At 39.8% G+C, this 22271-nt stretch overlaps 1 protein-coding gene across 4 annotated transcripts in view; it reads right to left on the reverse strand.

Annotated features, from left to right (window-relative positions):
- aopep (aminopeptidase O (putative)) overlaps positions 1 to 21902 on the reverse strand; it is a 70104-nt gene extending 48202 nt beyond the window's left edge. Inside the window, exons 1-7 of one of the 4 annotated variants that reach the window (XM_058389353.1) lie at positions 21804 to 21902; positions 19252 to 20124; positions 18037 to 18203; positions 17797 to 17941; positions 17408 to 17716; positions 2682 to 2871; positions 2008 to 2120 (exon numbers count right to left, since the gene is read on the reverse strand). In XM_058389353.1, coding sequence (XP_058245336.1) covers positions 2008 to 2120; positions 2682 to 2871; positions 17408 to 17716; positions 17797 to 17941; positions 18037 to 18203; positions 19252 to 19979 — 1652 coding nt within the window. In that variant the 5' untranslated portion in view covers positions 19980 to 20124; positions 21804 to 21902. Of the gene's footprint in view, positions 1 to 2007; positions 2121 to 2681; positions 2872 to 17407; positions 17717 to 17796; positions 17942 to 18036; positions 18204 to 19251; positions 21779 to 21803 lie in introns of those variants that run through there. The other 3 variants (XM_058389352.1, XM_058389354.1, XM_058389355.1) reach the window with 3 other exon arrangements.
- Positions 21903 to 22271: the final 369 nt, after the last annotated feature.

A 22271-nucleotide genomic window follows, 5' to 3' on the forward strand; every position in this document is an offset into this window, starting at 1 on the left:
TATGCAATTTTGATTAATGTGGTTAGCACGATTGCCTCACACCTCCAGAATCATCTCCAGGGTTGGAGGTTTGATTCCTGCCTCTGCCATGTATGCATGGAGTTTGCATGTTCTTCCTGTGCCTCACGGGTATCCTCCGACCGTGCTAGTTTCCTTCCCCAGTCCAAAGACATGCATTGTCGGTTGACTGGCATCTCTAAATGGGTGTATGTGTATGTGTGCGATTGTGCCCTGCAATAGACTAGCAAGAAAACCCACAAGGACATGGGAAGAACATGCACAACCTCCACAAAAACAGTAACCCAAGCTCAGGATCGATCCAGGGAGCCTAGAGCTGTGAAACTGCAACACTACCTGCTGTGCCACTGTACCATGATAGCATGATGTTTAATTATATTTATTTTTACTATAGGCTCAGTGTACAAAATGCTTTTCCCTAGAAGAACTCCAGTTTTGAAAGTTATAGTCACTGAGAAATTGAACTAATAAAATCTTTTTGAATCAAATAAAAGTAAATTTAGAGTACTTTTAGCTTGTGCTCTACCAAGGGTGTAAAAGCGATTATATTACGCCACATATAATGCAATATAGTGTAGTACAGTATTGTTTACAGAGTAGGAAGTCACTTAATATTCAGCCAGGAATTGTGTTCTTTTTTTTCAGCTGTCTAATAGAACAGATGCCCAAATAGATTGGTTTTTGGCTGAAGAGAGATGCGGCCCCATAGTATGATGGTGCCACCACCATGCTTTCGAATGGTTATAGCGTTTTGATTTTTCTAGCCAACATTGTCTTTTAGAATTCCACCCCTTGGTCTAATCAGACCATAAGACATTTTGCCCTCATACCTTTCCACAATGAGATCAAGCACATGCTTTGCAAGATCTTTTTGCAGATCATGGCTTCAGCAGTGGAATGAAACCAAGAAGTGATCAAGAACATCCTACAGAATCGGCTCATCTTTTAATTGATGATTTATTGATTATATGTTATTAATATTATATATTAATACATACCTTTGCTTATCAGTCTTTGATACGGACCTGTAGATGTGTTTCCACATAGCCAGGCACACACAGAAGAATGCATATCAGTAACCATGGCTGCCAGGTTTCAGCAAAGTTTCCAGACCAACTACCAACCCATCTCAACAAACACACAAACCTAAGCCAAAACAATTCAGCCACTGGAAAAGAGACACACATTTTTCTTCTTTTTCTTAGCCTGCGTGTGAAAAACAAAAGTCACTCGAGTGTAGCGCAATTTTGATGAACAGACATCATTCCCTTTTTTTCACTCTCCCAATCTTTACAATAGAAATGGTTTGTAGATCACAGACACACTGTCTACACAGACACTAGATTTAATTCTAATTATTTCCTATAGAACATAAAGACTATTTATAAACTATTCCACTCCGATATAAAAAACCTGACCCTGGCAACCCTATCAACAATCGGTATTTCTATAAAGCAGCATTGTGATTGGTGTCCCAATGGGCCTCTATTAATTAGTGCATGTTGCAGCTCCTATTTGACCACTAAGTGCAATAATAAGTCTGTGGAGCTATGATTATCAAATCAATGGGCTTATAGCTGTTCAATAGCAACAATTCTACTGAGTGGCTGATATGTTTGCTGTGGTTCTGCCTTACCTGTCCTATGGACAAGCCACCACTGATGGTCAAGAATAGCATATTGCTGAAAACACTGACAGAAGGCTGTGCGGATGAACGGAAAATTAAAAAACTAACAGGCCACTTTTAACACTGGTGCTAAAACAACACAGAATATCCATAATGCACCTCTAATAATGTGTATAATGTGCTCTATAGCTTCAAATATAGATAACAATGGCTGCACAAACGATGAACCCTTGTCATCTACCATAACTTAAAAATGTGCCTGTGTTTATGTCTGCATGTGTATAAGGGAGATTATCAGTAATGAGACTTCAGGTGGAGTAGTAGGCAGATAGTTAGGGTGAGAGAGTGGTGACTTGTCAGACCTAAGGACCTGCAGCTCCTCTTCTGAGTTCTCTAATTCATCCTTCAGTCTTCTCCATCGCAGCAGAGCCTTCAGCTGCTTCTGCTCCTCATTGTCAGTGCTGCCCATTTGCGACTGTGTTTATGTGTGTGTGAGAGAGCGAGAGAAGTAATAAAAATAATGAGATTTTCGTCACACAGGCAAAACCCAAATTAATTCTAAAGCTACACTATTGCTTTAAAGTCACTCATGCAGCCTATAATAGAAGCACCAGCTGTGAAAAGAGTGTAAGGCAAATCCCACAGCTATATACAATGCAAATCTGTGCAGTTGTCAGTAGCTGCCTTCGCCGAGTGTATTAGAAGTGTTCTATATATATGGCATAAGTTTATTTATTTTTGAGCAAACAATTGTGTCAAATTTAACAGCAACTGTTTGGATCAAAAAGTGACATTTTTCAGCACAATCCCTAGAATGAGTAATGAACAGTGTCTATGAAGCAGAAAATCGGAGAGCAGCTGCAATTAATCTTGTCTGACTTGCAAATCCTGCTGTTTTTGAGTGCCCTTCTGTCGCAGCAGAATATAGTGTATATGTCAGAACAGAACTAGAATTGTGACGCTACCAGAGAAGATGACGGCCAAGAAAAGCTGAGCTATGCAGAACATGCTGTTGATTCGGCAGTGATTCACATACCTGCTGGATTTGGGCCCAGAACACATCTTCTAGGTATGTAGCAAACCCCTCGCTGATCCACTCCTCTGTCCAATCCCGCGCCCCGATGGCTAAACCAAACCAGGAGTGAGCAATCTCATGGCACAACCTTGTTCCGCACAGGATTTGGTTACCCGCTAACACACTCTGGGACAGGAAGATGATATGCGGGCTGGAAAACACATATAGAGACACAGACATGTGAATACACTGGATTATCTTTAACAGTGATTTGTGGTCAAAAGCTTTTATGGTTTGGGGCACTATCAGTAGTTTGATGTCAAATCATTTATTTTTCTAATTCTTTATTACAAAAACACAGAGGACTAGGACAGAAATTCAAGTGTGACAAAAGTGCCGTTCAAGATGTTTACTTCAAGATTCGAACTCTAGCTGTTAAGTAGGTACAACGTTGGATTGATTATTTACTTCTAAATCTACAGTGGCTAAAGGACTCTATCAGGTTGGTGATGGTGTTTAGCATTTTAGTTAGTACTTTACTCAGTATGCTGCTGGGAGAATGGTCAAGAATGCTTGTTTTTTTTTTTAATGAGTTCTCGTGAGTTTTTAAGCTGTCCATCACTGCCAGTGATAACTAGTTAGCACTGTTAGCATAGTTAGTTGCACAGGAGATTTACATCTATTTCTAGGAATTTGTCAAAAGCATAGGTGTTCAAACACTGGGATGAAGGAATTGCAAGGTGGGGTGGAAAAAAACCCACACATTTTGAATAGGAGCTTCAGATTCTAACAGTGAAATGCAAATGTTCCTAAAAAAATTCTAAAGAAATGGGGTTCACGGGGGAAAAGTGTTAATAATTATGACTAAAGCATTACCAGAGTCTGCTTTGTTTTCCTTTCTGAACAGACTTGGATACAGTGGAGTGAAGGGTCAACTGGGAGTGTCTATAAAAAGATGGACAGGAGGCCCATGTAAACACACACAAGCCTTCTGGCCAGGAGAGCAGTCTTCCAAAAGGGGTTTTCTGAGCCACATAATATATTTGTGTTGATACCAAAGCTTAAACCCTTTTTTTTAACCATGTTAACATTATCCATTCGTACGACTAAATCGACTATTGCATCTTTAAAGCTTTTACACTGAACTGAAATGAAAACTCTCTCTGATATGGGAAGTGATTTGTTGATCAAGCCCCAACATCAACTCAGATCCAGTTTTGGCACGTTTACACACCATGGCCACCCCAAATCCACATCAAAGCGCTGGATTTTTCCTCTCCCGATCAGCCTATCATTAAGGAGGAGAGACACAGAGTTCAAAAGATGCCTGTGGATTTTGGAAAAGCCTTCTGGACCGCACCCTTCTTCTTTCTTGATCCTTCTGCATGTGCTAATATAGTTAAATTAAAGGACTTACGTACTGAAACACTTCTGAGGCTGGTCAGTACTATAACCTCAAATATGACTTGGTAAGAGAAGGGAAATTTAAACTGATGTCAAAAACTCAAAACAAATAGCTAGCATGAAAACGTCCATAGCTGACAGATAAGGCTCATGGGTCTGGAAAATCAGATGTTTATCTAAGCTCAAAGTCAGGAATCTGGTCATAAAAAATTAATACGCTACTGTTTGCTCTCTCTCTCTGCATATTACTGTGGGTGACCTTTTCAGCAGGGCTTCTAGTGTGTTCACCATACAATCAGAACGCTGCTCCAAACGTCACTCTGGCGAACAAGAGAACCAACACCCATTTCTTTTGTGTCCTCCAGTCTTGGCTTGCCCACATAATGGTTTTCAAATGTAACACACGGTCAGTGGATACACAGTGCTTCTATTCAAATCACCAGCGCTTTATTATTTGGACTGGTAAAACCACCCAAGAGCTTTCCACACTCCCTCTTTTCAATTGCAGAATATATTCATATAGTGTCGGTCTCAAGGGATTTCTTTCTGTTCCACTGCGCACAATGGCCTTGGCTGGAGGATATCTGTACAAAACACTGAGTCTGACTAGCAGCAATACGTGGCACTCGTACCTTTCATTCATGCTGTTATGACGCTTTGAAGTCTGCAAGCTTGTGCTGTTGAGGAAGCTTAAACTGTTCTCATAAACACAGGTTCGGGAGTATTTCAGTCCACTGCCCTTGATGGCCTTAAAGGAATTGCAAAAAAAAAAAAAAAAAGGAGAGGCTGGCTAGAATCCAATAGAATGCTCTCACCTGTTTTAAACCATGCAGCTGCTGTGATGACAGCACACAAAAATGCCAACTGAATACGGAAAAAAAGCACAGTCAGAATAAAAATTCTAACAGCAGGTACTTGTATCTGAAAGAGAAGCCTTCACTGATTCATAAACGCTCTGAAGACGAGCAGGCCTATAATTTAACATAGCACCTCTAATCAAAAGCAAGACTGATATATTTCTTGTACAGTGAGCGCGACATGAGCCTCTGCAGCCAACCTGTTTTGATTACATGTAAGGAACATTTCCACTCGCTAAAACAGCAGGCATCATGCACTCGTATTTTTTTTTTTCCAGAGGCAAATCAGGTTCAGATTTATGCAACCAATCACTAAAGCATCCATAGATAAACGGCAAGCGAATTTAAAAACTACTCAGTGAGTAGAACAATTCAGGCCTTGTGAAGATAAACAGTAAAGACAGTGATGTTTATTCTGTACATGGTGTTTGTCCCTTGCACTGTGAACTGGACACAGTCAAAGTCAGGTTTGCAAATGGGCTTCGACTGACTGGACAAGTTGTTAAACATTTCTTTATATATAGTGACAACCATAATGAAAAACAAATTCCAGTGGACAACGAGGAAAACATTTCAGCTTTGTTCGTGATGCATAAATTACATCTGCAGAAAGAACAGTCACGGAATACAAGTCAGTTTGGGTCTGCATTGCTACTGCCCTTTTACATAAAGGTTACAATCTGCTGATTATGGGAATGAAGCACAGGTCTAAAAATGCTTCTTTTACACACACACACACACACACACACACACACACACGCCAACGCAAGTTCATAGAATACATTTAGCTTGACGGGGAAAAAAGAAAATCGTATTTGATCCAGACACAGAAAAACCTCACTATTTTTAGTAGAAGATTGACAGAATGTAATGCCTCCTATTTCAAATCTGATAGAATCGACCTCATACTTACCTCAAACCAATAGAAAGCTAGTGTACAAACACAAGGCTGTCATGAAGGGGTGGAAATCTGGAAAGAACAAATCATGTCTCATCTAAAATTAAGACCAGAGGTTTTATTTGTGCCCTTTGTGCATTAAAAAGTATTTCCCAACAGTTGAATAAGCTGCCTTTTGTTGTCAGAGCCAACAAATTTACTACACGAGAAGACAGCCATTCTCTAACGGACAGCATCCAAACATCCGAACAGCAGACAAATATACAAACGTCAGTTCATACGTGATGACAAAAAAAGAAAAGCTGTGGCTTAAGCAGCCTATAGAACCTATACTGCCTGTGTTAGGTGTACTTAAGAGACATAAAGGGACGTGTTTAACAGCAAATCACTTTCTTTGAGCTTTACGTTTTGTAAAGGGTTAATCATCACTATATGCGTGCATAAATATGAAAAATATGTCAACTACATGTGATGTCTGAAAAAGAGGCTTATTTCCATAAAACCCATTCTATATTAGTCTTAAGCTATCTTTAAAAAAAACAAAAAAAAAACAAAAGTGCTGCAGGCAAATACAAGCTGTCAAATACAAGTTCTTCAGAAATCAAAAAGAAGCACAGAACATGAACAAACTCACGCCAGCACATGCTCAAGAGCACACCTGCAGTGAGACAAAGAAAGATGCATGCACTCTAACACATTTTCCTAACACACCGCCTTCCTGTCAGGGGATCAACACATTTATGGAAAACTACAACTTGAAATATTTACAAAAAAATTTGTTTTCAGCTCTGCTAATTGTTGATTGGTGCTGTATTTTTATTATTATTATTATTCCTATGAAGTTAGAATTGCACAGGAAGACTGCTAACACAGTTAAAATGGCATTTAAAAGGAGAAAGATCTTTAAATATAATGAATAATGATCCAATTTTGCTGTTAATTCCTTGAAAAAGAGCAAGAGCTTCTTTATCAATCATCTTTTTTCCAAGGTTTAATATCATTAACAAAAAATCCAAAATAAATGTACTGTTGAAAGCAAATACTGAAATACCAGAATACAATGCAGTTATAAAATGCAGCAATCTTCAAGAGAAAAAGAACAATGATGAAAAGTGCACTGGTCTCTTCAAGTAGAGCTGAAGGGCTTTTCATTGGGACACTATCAGCAGGTAGCCAAAAGGCATTGTGGGTAATGTAGGAAACTGTTATCAAAACTAAAAATAGACCAATATATCAACAGAAAGAAGTTTTAACTGAACTCAATTTCATTACAAAATAAAATGTTGGACACTGCTGAAGATCGCGTCTAAGCAAGGACTCCTCAATACCTCTGAAGGTGTGCTGTTGTACCTGGCACCAGGATATTAGCAGCAGATGCTTTAAGTCCTGTAAGTTGTGAGGTGTAGCCTTCATGGATCAGACTAGTTTTTGGAGGTGGAGTAAACACCTTGAATTGTTGTTCCTCATTCCATTCCTGAAACATTTTTGTAGTGTGGCACAAAGCATTATCCTGCTGAAAGAGGGCACTGACATTAGGGAATACTGCTGCCATGAAATGGTGCACCTGATCTGCAACTATGTTTGGGTAAGTGTCAAATAACACCCACATGAATGCCAGGACCCGAGGTTTCCCAACACAATATTGCCCAGAGTATCACACTTCCTCTGCCAGCTTGTGCATCCTGGTGCCTGGTTGCTCCATGGTCCAGTTCTGATACTTATGTGCCCATTGTAGGCACGTTTGGAGGTGAACAGGGGTCAGCATGGGCACTCTGATTCCATATGCAGCAAGCCGTGATGCTCTGTGTTTACTTTTCTGTCATAGCCAACATTAAACTTTTCAACAATTTGTGCTTCAGCTCTTCTATGGGACTGGACCGAACCCTGACCCTGTTCGGAGTTCACCAGTTGCCCTTTCTTGGAGCAGTTTTGGTGGGTACTAACCACTGCATACTGGGAACGCCTCACAATGCTCCTAGATGCTCCGTCCCAGTCGTCTAGCCATCAGAATATTGCCTTTATTAAAGTCATTGAGATCCTTACACGTGTCCATTTTTCTTGTGTCCACCACAACAAATTGGTAAACTGACTGTTCACTTGCTGCCTTATATATCCCACCCCTAGGCAATTGCCATTGTAATGAGATAATCAATGTTATTCACTTCACCTGTCAGTGGTTTTAATGTCATGGCTGATCGGTTTATATGGAAAAAGTCCAGTAAATGTGCATTTCCGTATGTGTGTCTGTGTGTCCAAACTAAGCTCTCCTATAGGATGTTCTGTTTAAAAGGAGCTCTCTGGCTTTTTGCACATTTAGCTGGTCACACACTTTAGGCTGCAGTTTGATGGCTACATTTTAATCAGCACTCGGATTAAACGATTGAACGATTATGAGATTAATAAATAAAAGACCCCAAAAAAGTTTGGAGAATCAAATTGTTAAGCTATTAGAGTATTGATTTGACACAGTAGCAAGTAAACACTTGGTTGTCAGTTAAACACCTCTACTTAAAATTAAGTGGTTCTTAGTATAGAGATCATTATGTTTTGTTTAGAACTAGATCCTTTAAAAAAAAATTTTATCCAAATATATAATAACAGCATGTTTGGAGTGGTTTTAAAGGTACATTTGTTCAACTGTGTTCAATACAGCAGGGGTGTTTGCCAGGTTTTAGCCCAACTGCATCCAATAATCACACAAAAGACCTGAAACTAGCACAGAAAATTCAGGCATTAGAAACAAGATACACATTTTCCTTCTTTTCTTCGGGCGCCAGTGTGTTATTAGGAAGCACATATACTCTGGGGGGAAAAAAATTCTCGTACTCTTCCCCAATCTTTGCAATATATCTTACGATAAAACAGTCATTGACCATTGTGCTGTACAGAAATGATAAGATCAAAATAATAAAACACCGTAAAATGACATGGTACAGGAAATAGTACATACAGAGAAAAAAACATGCTCAGGATGACTCAAATGTTATAAGCCTTTTCTAAAAAAAATTTGTTTAAGTTGTACTTTAAATAGAGATTCTGTAGGGATTATCTCTCGTTTAAGTTTCTGGACATCCCTTTGGATCTTGGACAACTTATACCTTTGTCTGTGGAAATGTATTAGATTTAAATCCATTTTTTCCTAGACAACAAGGTCATGACAGATGGGCCACCTGTTTTAAAGTGTTCTGTCCACTGTTCATCCTCTGATGAAAATGATCATAGAGCTAGCATTGGGCAGTGTGATACCTTCACCGATGGGCCTCTTGCAGTTCCTGTTTTTGTGGTAATAAATTTATGGTGATAAACAGGGTAGTGAACAGGCTGTTCCATGATTTCGTCCATCTTGAAAGTAAGGCATGCAAATCAAAAGCACATTGGATTCTATCTGTCAATAAGCAATCTTTTTTTTTTTTAAAAGTTATTGACCGCTTAAAAGTAATTAGTATTTCAATGGAATATAAAATGTATGGAGTTGTGACCATCATAGCAATTGTGATCCTGTCACTCAAGACACATGTTAATACTAGTCATGTGACACTAGCCTATGACTGCCCTTGGACTATAACTTGCCATACAAAACACATACAACATTATCTAACTTACTATACACACAATTATTTGGCCTGTTTCAAACCATCTATATGCAAAACTTATATGGACATGACTCCACAAAACTATTTGCCCCATTATTTTTGACAAGTCTAAGTAGATGTCTGAGACGATCCCCTCGAAGGCCCACCCCTTTTCTTTTTGCAAAAGTCTACCCTTATTTGACTTCCCATGTGCAGGTATGCATTAGGGTGTCTGGTGAAGACAAGGTCTCTTTCACTGCTTGACTTGACTGCACATTAGCTACTCAGCGGTGTCTTTTACGAAAGCAGGTGTTTGAAAAAGAGTGTTTATATTGTGAGACCTCTCTCGCACCTTCTCTTTGCACTGTTCGTGATCTGTCTCACATATCTCAAGGTTAACTAGGGCATAAGTGTGAGACTATCACTCAGGAATGCCAAAGATTGGCTTTTTCAAATAGAATCATCTCACTGAACACTTGCTTCGATAAAAAGAGGAAATGCCTTCGTCTGTCAGCTTTCAAAAAGAATGTGCAGTGAAGGGGTTAGTCCTCCACAGCTCTACTTCACAAGAATACTGTTAGACATTTTTTGTAATCACATTTAATTTAATATCAGTTAGCTGGTGGATGCTCATTTGCAGAGGCTATGTGATGGCTTTTTACTCACACCTGGTACTGTGTAGTCTATGGCTTAAGTAATCTGCTACCATTCCCAGTACCTTAAATCAGCCCCTCAGCCAAAATAAACTCAGCTTGATTCAGACTCCAGTAGTACATGAAGAACAACTTATAGTCCAATTTGGTGCTCCAGACAGAGATCCAGTCTGAAATATTGATGGTCATCATCCTAAAATGCACACAGTTTGAGGTCTGCAAAGCCAGGATTCCTGTGAAAGACTAATGATCTGCTAGTGAAATGCTGCCAATACAAAGTCTACGATGCAATTAACCTCGCCGCTGTCTGGCTACCCGGCCATTTCACTGTTTGCAAACAATCTGCACACTTTTCCTGGTGACAGATTGTGCGTCTCGAATTTTTCCTCAGGCTTTGATCCTGAAACCGCAAGAAAAAATGGTCAGTCAAAATCCCTAGCAATAATATCCGCTATCTGTCTGCAGCGTGGATTTAAGGAATCTCTGAGCTTGAACTTCAGTTATGTGTCTCAGCGGAGGTCTAGGGAGGAAGGGCAGTTCTTTTGGCCTGGTGAAATCAGATTAAGTGGAACGACAGGCCTTCTCCGGGTGTCATGGAATGAAGGAGTGTAAACACAACGTGAATATGAGCTCTGAATGGCCTCATCCATTTCGCATGTTGGGGCAGCGGATCCTCCTTTAGGGACAATGTCCAATGGCTTTTTACCCATGCATGTCCCCAGTATGTGACAGATTAGAGCTTGAGCGATCTGCTAGCACTTCCTCTGCCTTAAATCAGCCCTTCAACTAAAGTAAACCCTCTGCACCATTCAGCTTGATTGAGACTCCAGTTCTGCTATATGGTGTGCTGGCCATTCTTTTCTTTTTTTTTAACTGCCTTCCAATTTGCAAAAGAAGACCTCAGGCTTATTTCAAAGCTATAAGACAGAGTTAAAGGTCTGTGGATAGTGTCTCAGCTTCGATAATCATATCAGCATAAAAGTGGCTATATATGTCCTCAGTTCAAGCCAGACTCTTTAAGAGACAGTAACCTATGGGGCAGATAGCAAGAGCACACAGGCCCCCTGATAACTAGGCAAGAATATACTTACAATAACAGTGTGCATTCTACATTGAGCCATGCTATCTTCATTAAAAGGACACATCGGAACATAACAGTAAGCCCAAAAATGAGCTTGGAAAAAAAAGTAATAGTGGAAAAGAGAAAGCATGACAGAAAGGGAACGCATAACAACAAGCTGAATGTCTTGCCTTTGTGGCTATTAAACGTTTTTTTGAAAGGAACCAACTTTATTCCAGGTGCAGGCCTGCTCAGCATTCTTTCATTTGCTGGGGTTTGTGTGTACACATGGTGGCTGGAATGTAAAGGGGGGAGCAAAAAATTCCCTCACTAAAGACTTTCAGAGAAAAACGCCTCATCCCTGACAATTTGATTAACAGCTGTCTTTCGTGCCAAAGTCCCTTTGCTCTAAAAGACTCGGTTTCTGTCGCACACTTCTTAGGTTACTCAGCAATCATAGAGGAGTGGAGGAGAGAAAGAAAGGAGCCTCAGAGAAAGAGTGTGTGTGTGTGTCTGTCTGTGTGTGTGTAAGAGAGAGAGAGAGAAAGAGAGAGAAAGAGAGAGAGAGATTGAAAGAAAGAATGAGAACACTATTTAAATGGTGTTATCTCAGCCTCCCTTTAGGCCTGGCTGGTCCGGCACATTCCAAAAGCTTCACGTCCATCGCCCACATTATACCCTGCACCCCTGGGACTCGGCTCTCCTTCCCCCATATGGTCATTTTAAGAGTGCTTGATCAGCTCAAGTGAGCAAACATACGGCCCTGAAGCCTAGGGCTGAACACATCCTAGAAATAATGCCAGGTTTCTTCAAAGAGATGCAGACAGGTCACGAACAAGGTATTACATGGAATTATAAGCTTTAAAAGTTCTGTGGGGATAATCAACAGAAAAAAGGAGGCCTTCAAAGGTATGATCTAAGATAGCAGACGCAAAGTTATCTAGTTCCAGCTGCCACTAGTAGCGTGGGTGGACTTTACTTTCAAATATATATAGAGAGCGATGTGACAAATGAAAAGAAAAACCAACATAAGGTGTCTTAGTAAGGGGCAAAAGCGACTCACCAAAACAACCTCAGTGATAAGCTTACATCACTCGAAGTAAACTGGAGATATAAACTCCATTATTCTAAAAGATATTCCTTCAGTGGGTGTTCTGACGATTGGTTGAGTGTGCTCACCAACATACTGGTTCAAAATCACATGCTATTGTTCACCTGGGTTTCTATCTGCCAAACATGAGTCCCATTATGTAAGACTCATCAAACCATTCAGTGAGCCCTTGTTTCCTGTAGATGGTGGCAGGATCATCTGCAAGGACCATGCCCATCAAGGTAGAAATGTTTCATCATAATGTGGTCACTTAGAACAACTTTATCAGCCCAGCATGATTTTTTCTCTTTCAATATGTCACTTGTCTGCGTACATATTTTCTTTCATTTTTTAGGAGGTAAGAAATGTAAGAAATAATGCTGTGTAAGAAATAATGCGGCTGAGCACTTCACTGTCTGGTTATCTAGATTTTAAGTGACATCTAATTAGCATATCCAATCAGACATAACATGATTTTATAAACATTTACAATTAAACAAGGGTCTAGTGCTAATTTGCCTAACATTAGCAGCTTCATGATAATTAAGCCTACCCAAAGGGTTCCCATTTTAAGCAGTTATACAGCTTCAAATTAGTTGCTCCAGTGTGTACAATGACACAAGGGCAACCCCTTTGCATTTGCACTCTGTGTTTTATGTTTCAAATTGTTGTTGCATTGTTTTTCAAATTGGGGTGTCATCTATGGCACTTGATAGAAACGTACTTCACAATAATTGGTATCTAATAATCCAGTGGCACAATAGACAGGTAATTTATGTCCCCAAATCTGTAACAGAACCACCTTTTCTCCATAATGTTAAATAATCCATTTCTCGTGCACAGCTTGCTTCAATGTGCTAGTAGCAATCCATGAAGACATGACAACTATAAAGTAGCACTGAACTAAAATCACAGCTACACCTGAACCCAACTACTAATTTTTGACTCACTTAACTGAAAACTGCTGAATGAAAATCTATTCTAGTGCAATAGGGCAGTGGAGTGGCATCCTATCCCAGGTGGATCCTGCCTCAGTGTTTCTCAGGTAGACACTGGATCCACCGTGACCCTGAACCCTCAAAAGTGTGTGAGGAATTCAAGTGCAATACTTAAAAATGACTTCCTAATATATTTCCAGTTAAATCACACAAGGAATGCTAGTCAACAGTTAAATATATAATTCGATAATATTTTAACACTGACATGCTGGTACAAAACCCTGGTATAAGCCTACATAACATTTCTGCACTCCATTCGATTGATTGATTGATTGATTGATTGATTAGTTCAATCACTCAATCATTTATTCACTGTGAATCTGGAGCCTGTCCCATACTGGCAGGGGATCACAAAGCCTATCACAAAGCACCGTACACACACTGATTCACACGCACACACATACATTGAGAATCAGGGACAATTTAGCGATGCAAATAGAACCTCAGGATTGAATTAGGCACCATGGAGCTGTGAGGTAGCAATACCTGTTACACAACCACAAATGAATATAGGCATTGTCGATTTATGCATACAAGGTACTTATGCATACCTCAGGTACTTTTACTATGGCTGACAGGGCTTCTTCATAGGGCTTTAGACATGGATATACAGCATCCAGCTAAGAGTAAATTCCCTGTAAGCAGTTCCCTGTGAATTAAAATTCTCTTTTACAGTTAAGGGATGTCCACCTTATATTGTGGAACAGGTGAGACTGAAATACAGCCAGCAAGTCCACCTAGCCAGGACCTCCCTATACATTCTGCCTCTGGGTTAATCTTCTTTCTTTCAGCCTTTCTATAGACAGGTATAACCACACCCTACCTATAGAAAACAACGACTTTTTTCAAGCTTCAGAAGACAAATGAAACGGTAAAGACCTTCTGGTAATTTTTCATGAGGCCATACAGCAGGTGGGGAACATAAAACACTTGGTGGGTGGCAGTTTTACGAGAGTCTGATCCTAAAGGATGGTTTTATGACTTGTTAATTCTCAGAATACTTCACCTCACCTGACACATACAGCAAAAAAAAGCTTAAAATGGTCTGAAAACACCAATAGTGAATACTTTTAAGATCTGCAAGAACTTCCAGCCTATATAAGGTCAGCTACTATTACAGAAACGAATGTAATTGCTTGGTAATTGCCCATGATGTGCTATTTATGTTGGTTAATGTTTGACAGAAGTGTTTGGTAAGGTTGTGAAAGAGGAAGCCTGATATAACATTAGACCAGAGGTCAATATTGTAGCCAAATATTTTACCGAAGTGTGGTTATTAAAAAAAAAAAATATCCTAATAATTACAAATAATTACTTCAGTAAGTGTCTACGGAAAAAAGCTCCCCAAGCAGGAGGCTAGAATATTAACTAGCCTATAATTTTAGTCTGCCACAGGGAAAATAAACAAGGCATTATACAGATGTATCATATTCAGCATGAACTGTAAAAAATGTCACTTTGTAAAAAGGTTTTTTTTTTTTTTTTTCAATTTACCAGCAGTATTAATGAACCAGCTGCAAAATCTCATGTCTCCCTAGTCACTACATATGCTCACTCCATGGTGCAATGGTATTACAGAATCTACTCCACTATAAACTCGACAGAATTTAAAATATAACTACAGAATAAATGTAGTGAGTTGATTAACTAAGTGCAATAAAATAAAACACATGTAAATTTGTCTAAAGGTACTTGAGCAAGTGTAAAAACTGCTGCTACAACTCTTACTTTACAATTTATTTTTTACATTACTCTGACTTTAGCAAGGTAAATGCAGTATATTACTAATCATGTCTGACTAGTAGGCATCTTGAAACAAGTCCAAAATTCTTTAACTTTCTGCTAAATGGTTCCTTTAAATGATAGTGATACCTTTTTCCCCACAACATATTACTAACTGATAAAAACAAAGAAGTAATCTCTTTTGATTTTTCTTTAAAATACATTGTGTAGCACCACACTCCTTTTGCACTGTGTGTAAAAACAGGCCATTTGTTTGTCCAGAATTGAGGAATTCCTATCCGAGAGCAACCGTTGCCCATATTTGCACATCTGAAACTAAAAATATTCCAACTATGTCCTGCTACTGCATAAAAAAAATTGTATGGGACACAATTTAAGTCGATTCAAAAGACCAGGAAAAAGGACAGGCCCTTCCTGTGTGTCTTAATCAACGCCTGCGTCATGACGTGCCGGAGATGAGGAGATAAACATTCCTCTGCATGTGTTATTACATCACTCAGGCCGATGGCTAGAACTGCTCTACGTGACTTTTCAACAATACGCACCAGAGCGACTGGCACATGCATCCCAGATATCTTTCCTATGACATTCTAGAATCAACACATGGATAATGCTGCTACAGGAAGAGGTTTTGTGATAAGTTTTCTGTGGGCCCTTTTTTTTATCATGATGCTGAGAGAACAGAGAGGTTATGTGGGTACAGTGGGGAAAAAACAAAGCACACACACACACACACACTTTAATCTTTAGTTTCCTGCCCTCCCCTTTTTTCTTATCTCACTAAAGAACGATGCCCCCCTGTTTACTGTGTCCCAAACCCTGACTATAAATGAACTAGCATGATATAAAAACAGCATCTGGCTTGGCCCCAAGGACTCAAGCCCACATACTTCCCAGTTTTTAGATTAAATAGCTCCTTTCTCTGAAGTAGTTCCAGGAGCTAATGGCTTTTGTTGCTGGAAATAATCCACACATCCTCTCCCACATCCTGGGGGAATGGCATCTCAAAGCACCCCTCTCCCGCCCCTAGCCCAAATTTGTTGACCACTCTACTTCCTCAGATTTGGTTCGACCTGACTTTTTAAAATAAGACCTGGAGGACTGTAACATTCCCAGAGGAGGTGACCCAACTACTGCTGGGACTCGCACAGTGCAAAAGGAAGGAAGGAATGACAATCTGTTTCTTTCACTAACAACATTACTGCTGTCATCCAGTGTCTGTTAGTAAAATCCAGGTTATAATAAACTGTGAGGTGACTAATATAAGATAAATTTCCTCCAGATGTCAACTCAAACAACTGTGGAGTTTCTTGTTTAATCTTGGGTCATAGGCAAACGAGGCAAGCGAAATTTGAAAAAGAAAAAGAAATACAGTGGCTGTACGACCACCCCATAGATTATATACCTACTACTACTCATTAGATTGAGACTTTTTCTCCCTGGTAAATGACTGGAACCTGCCGAAGGCAGTGTGTAATGACTTTATTTCCTGTGGAACATGGAATCCTGGCCAGAGAGATGGTGGGAAGCACGAGAACACACCTAACGGCCACCCAAGTGTATGTTTAGTCGACGTGCAGCTAAACAGCCTCCCTTCTTGCATTTTTGCTTATTTTTCAGGATATGAGTCATTCCAAATTATAAGGCATGCTGCTCTGTTTAAATTGAGCCTTTATTTACTTAAAATATTATTAAAATATGCAAAGCTTGAGAAAGCATGTTCCGTAATATATTATAAACAGGAATACATTACAAAAAAACATTACTGCTCTTTTTGCACAATTTGCTTAATCACTTTAGAGCAAAAACTATGCTAAATATTTTTCACTTATATAATAAAACCCTAAAAAAATAATAAGAAAGAAAGAAAGAAAGAAAGAAAGAAAGAAAGAAAGAAAGAAAGAAAGAAAGAAAGAAAGAAAGAAAGAAAGAAAGAAAGAAAGAAAGAAAGAAAGAAATCTTTTAAAACCAAGAACTGTCAGACTTCCTCAAATACAGTGAGCGGTACACAAAAGTATTTAACATGCATAACATATAAATACTGGTAATCTGCAGAGATAATTGGTTTTTGATTTCAAAGCAGATTGGATTTTCAACTGTTTGTTCAAAAAAGCCTCCTCTACAAAGACTAAACATAAAGGGTTAATGTGTTTGTTAAACACCTAAAATAGTGTCTGGTACAAGTTACATAGTTCACTGACTGCCAAAGGAACTGAGACACAATGCTAGGTGCATTAATGTTCCTTCTCAGATCAACGTCCAAGCTATCAGTGGAAAATACCAGAAACACAATGCAGAGTAAACATGGAAAGTATGCACAAAAGACAACAAGGATTACTGCTGACTGGGAATGATGTTACTGATGCTTATCTTTTTAATGCTATTTGGTTTCACAGGAAACACATGGACCTGGCAATTACGTTGTTTTACACATGATGGAGAATGTATAATAAAGCCACCAAACAGACCTACCTGGCCATGCCCAGACTGGAGAACCCTGGAGGAACAATGAGCACATCCAGGCGTGAGAATGGGTGGATGCCTAATACAGAGTGAGCAGCAGCCAAACAGAATGGTAAAAGAGGCACAAGCGTAGATTCAGCCTTTTTCAGGTGACAGGATGGGGCAAAAACCCGATGGGGTATGACTGCCTGAGTGATTGGACCTCTGTGCATGAAACGACATGGATAATCTACATGGGCGCAAAACTTCTTCTCATCTTCCTCCGTTAAATGTGAGCTTTGGTTTTCACTCCAACTTTGTGGATAATCGAATTTTTTGCTGTAATACACAAGCGTCAATGGTTTCAATACGACAAAAACAACTTCACATCACATGCTGAAGGGAGAGCAATAACTCACCAGTCTGATTTTGCACAAGGCTCCTCACTTTTCACCTCTTCATGGTTGTGAGGCAATGATTTGGCTTCCTGCCACTTACCAACAGCTATAGTAAAAGTCGAGGCAGGCATTGGCATCGTCACGTAATAATCCCACTCTAAAAATCCTGATAAATGGAGAGGAAATAGCTGTTATCCAGGAGACACGGGTTGGTGTAGTCATTTAGCTGAAAACACAAATTATTAGTGGTGTTTATTGGACCTGTCTTGTCAGGGACTGGAACAGCCTGATTCTCACCACTCATCAGAACCATATATTCACACTGGGCTTTCACATGGGCTTGCCACGTTGACATTGCAACAGGTGGTTCTTGGCACGGGAACAGAGCCCTGTTGTTGATTGGTGAACCCATGGTGTAAACACAACATCTAAACACAACGTAAAAGAAAAAATACAGGATCATTTGCGTTTATTCAAATCTGACCTATTATTTGAGCTGTTTCCATGGTAACAAGGTAAAAAAAAAAAAAGAATTTTCATATTGGCTGATTGCAGCTACGCAGCATGCACAACATTAATCACCACAGATTAGAGTCTTTTTTAGAGAAAATATGAACCTAGAGTGGTTTCGGCAGTTCAAAAGCTCTCCATTTTTAGAATTTTATCTGTCATGCAAGAAATCCTTTTCATTAAGTCACTGTAATTGACCCATTAACATACAAGCACACCCTCACACACCCAGACAGTATCTCAACCCACACAACAAAGTCCAAGTCAAATCACATGCTTTTAATCATGCAACTAATCAGCGAATTTAAGCTCTGGTCTAAAACTGGAACTAGGTACAAAAGACTATTAGGTAATAAATTAACTAATGAATATTAATGAACATTGCGGTTGTGCTTTATGAATATTAATTACTGGTGGATGGTATCAGGGAAAACCTGATATCATGCCTGGGTCGATCCTGAGCTACTATCTCTATGGAGATTTGTATGACATTCCTGCCTCTAGTTTTCCTTCCGATTTGTGTAAACATGACAGTTGGTGGCTAATGCTAAATGGCTCTAGGAGAAAATAAGTGTGAAAGTGTGTGCTTGGTGCACTGAAATGAACTGTTGTCTCATCCAACAGTATATTCCCACCTCTCACTCAATGATCCCAAGAAAGGCTTGGGGCCTACTATAACCCTGACTAGCAGTGAGTGAAGAGAAAGGAATGATTTGGTAGTGTAAAAACAATTTAGGGTGTGTTTCACAGACTTTCAGGAAATCAGACTGAGGATCATTAAATAATCAGAGTGTGGATTTTTGGATGTTTTTAGGCCATATAATGAGCCTGGTCTGAAGAAACATGGTGGAGTAAATAGTGAAAATATTAAAATGCCTAGTAACCAGTATTACTATTGATAACAAAACAAATCAAGTATACTTAATTCTTTATACAGGGAATTATTAGTAAAATTTGTGTGCTTACCTGCCATCCTGGTCCTTGGTCCACCTCACAGAGCCTCCTGAAGGCTTTGTCTTGTACCAGATCCTGAGTGCACGAGGGAAGGCATGAGGGGATCGAACCCCCTTCTTCCTGATTTGAAGACTCCACTGGTCCATGTGAAAAAGTAAAGGCTCGGTTGTATTGACAGCCTGGGCACAGCTGCACTGGAGATACAGATCCTGCTGCTGTCTCCATCTGGCTGAAGGAATAGACATGAGCCTCTGCACTAAAGCAAATGATGAACTCTGAGTGGAGTCCAGAGGCACCTTGTCAACCTCTAGAAGGTTCCAGAGTTCAGAAACAGTACATACATCCACTTCTTCCACTTTGGACACAACCAGGTCACAACAGTCTAAAATCAAGGTGAAGTCTTTACTCGCATCATCCCATGAGGTGTTACTGGCATCATTTTGGCTTCCTTGTGATACTATGATTTCAGATGCACTTCTAAAGCCTCTGGCATTTTCACCATGAACATATGGAGTGTTTAGTTCTTCTGTCTTGTTTTTGGACACCAAGTCTACCTCCTCTGTCCTGCCGGGTCCTTTACAAGGCTCTAGGAACAGGACAATACTGCCTCCAATGACCTCTGTCTGAAAGTCAACACTGAGGTCCAGCACATAGTGTCTGACCAGGATATGATTTGTGTTAGCTCTCAAAGGCAGATCGTCCTTATTGGGCTCCAGATCGTCCTGCTGATTAGACTCCATCTTTCAACATATGTGTTGAAACATATGTGTAATTTTCAGGTCAGGATAACGTCTCAGTGCATGGTATGATGCAAATAATGTTCGGATAATAATTGCATGGTCACTGACATGTATATTAATACTCCAGGCCTTGAGTAATGTCACTCTGAAAATGAAGAATAATGAGTCATAAATGCAGTACATGGCCAAAAGTATGTGGACACCTGACCATCGCACCCATACAAAGGCTTTCCCCAAGCTGTTGGCACAAATTTAGAAGCACACAATTGTCTCAGATGGCTCTGAAGAATTTGTTTCAATGAAACTAAAAGCCTTACATGTCCCATCATGACAATGATGTGCACAGAGCAAGGTCCATAAAGACATGGGTTGTCAAGGTTAGTGTCAAAGAACTCGAGTGGCCTGCACAGAACCCTGACCTCAACCCCACTGAGCAGCTTCGGGGTGAACTGGAATGCCGACTGCGCACCAAGTGTCCTTGCCCAACATCACTACCCAATATCACTAATGCACTTGTGACTGCATGAGCAAATTCCCAAAGCCAAAATCTGGTGGAAAGCCTTCACAGAAGAGTGGAGAATATTACAACAGCAAAGTGGAACAAACTCCTGTGTTAACGCCTATGGGTTTGGAATGGACACATATCATGGTCCATGGTGTCATGGTCAGGTTTCATACTTTTGGCTGTATAGCGTAGTACATTATTACTTTTGCTTCATGCATTCTACACCGTAAATCTCACTGCTAAAAGTGAGAGAGCATGGGATGTTTCATCTGAATTCTGACAGAAAGATGAACAAGAAAACAAGTATTATTGTTCACTCTGGCAACTTTCTGAGCAGATATTAGTCTCTAATATTATTGAGTCTCACACTCAATACAGTTTTCTAGCTCACATCACAGCTGTTGGTTATATGAGTTGAGAGAACAGGTCCGGTCAACTAACTACCAGTGTATAAAACCTGACAGAGTTAGGCTTGCATGGTCCAACCTTCCCATTGACTAATCACTGATAACCAGTGTAAGCAGTGTAAAGAATGGCTGGCTGGATGGATGGAGGGACTTGAATGGTGTTCATTACAGAGAATTCAGGGATAATAAACAATATGTTGCTTTTCTGTTTATTTCATAATTAAGAAATATGTCTAATCACCGACATGGTGTAGATTTGCATTAATTAACATTTATGGATGGACTGGATTGTGTCAGTACTTCATAAAGGTATGAAGTTCCCACAATAAAGCAGTATTTAGGACAAAGCTTTGCTCTTTATAGCTGCTATAACGTATGAGATAGCAGAAACGTATATCTGGTGGACATTTCACTACATTAAATATATATCTGCATATGATCAAAAGAAACGCGTGAAGTGTCGTTCATTAATTCACTCAACATCGCAGTAGCAGGCAAAGACTTGGTAACGCTGTTCACGGCACCTAGAAAACCCTCCATGACAACTCGGTTCCTTGAATGCACCCTGAAGATAGATTTCCGTGGGCTTCGTTAGAATAGTGAACACTTATATATTTTTTAATAAACACCGCCAGAATTTGTGCATAAGTCAGCAATGTAAAGTCAATTACAAAACCATCACGGTGCCAGTATTACTTTATATAAAGTCTAGCAAACAACTTTAACTGTGAGTTTTCCATCAGCTTGGGAACACATGCCTCTCATTAGCCTGCTTTTAGCCTTATTTAAAGCCTGCGCTAATTTATACACAGTTGTTAACTCTCAAAATATCTCGTGAGGAAATCACAAACAGTTTGGAGATCAACAAAGTAAACGCCTGAAAGAGTGCACCATGTTGCTGCTTCCACAAACCTGTATCACTCAGTAACCGGTGTTATTTTCCCCATCCGCAATCCGGAACCATAACATCCCGCCTCCTGCACTAGGATTTGAAGTCCATGCCGCATTCCGTGTGTCTGATTGGAGAAAACCCTTCGAGAACGAACAATTTAGCCAATCCCACCACAGGGGGGCGGGATTTTCAGGAATACGGGTAGAAAGAGAAAATAACACCACCGGATTACCAACAGAAGGAAGCTGCTCATATTGTGTCGCATATTAAAATACGTCATTGCCCGCGCCCGGTAGGAGAAACTCATCTGCAATGCATTTATTGGAAGTTTACAGCCCTGGATTCCAAAATAAATTTCACAGACCTCCTCAAGCAGTACAGATTTATTTTCTGAACACATTCCAACTATTTAAATATAAGGCTTATTATTTACATGTGTACAGTACTATTCTGGCTGTACTCCAATTTAATGATCACTCCAAACTGAC

This window comes from Hemibagrus wyckioides, linkage group LG05, assembly GCF_019097595.1.
Source record: "Hemibagrus wyckioides isolate EC202008001 linkage group LG05, SWU_Hwy_1.0, whole genome shotgun sequence".
Lineage (NCBI taxonomy): Eukaryota > Metazoa > Chordata > Actinopteri > Siluriformes > Bagridae > Hemibagrus > Hemibagrus wyckioides.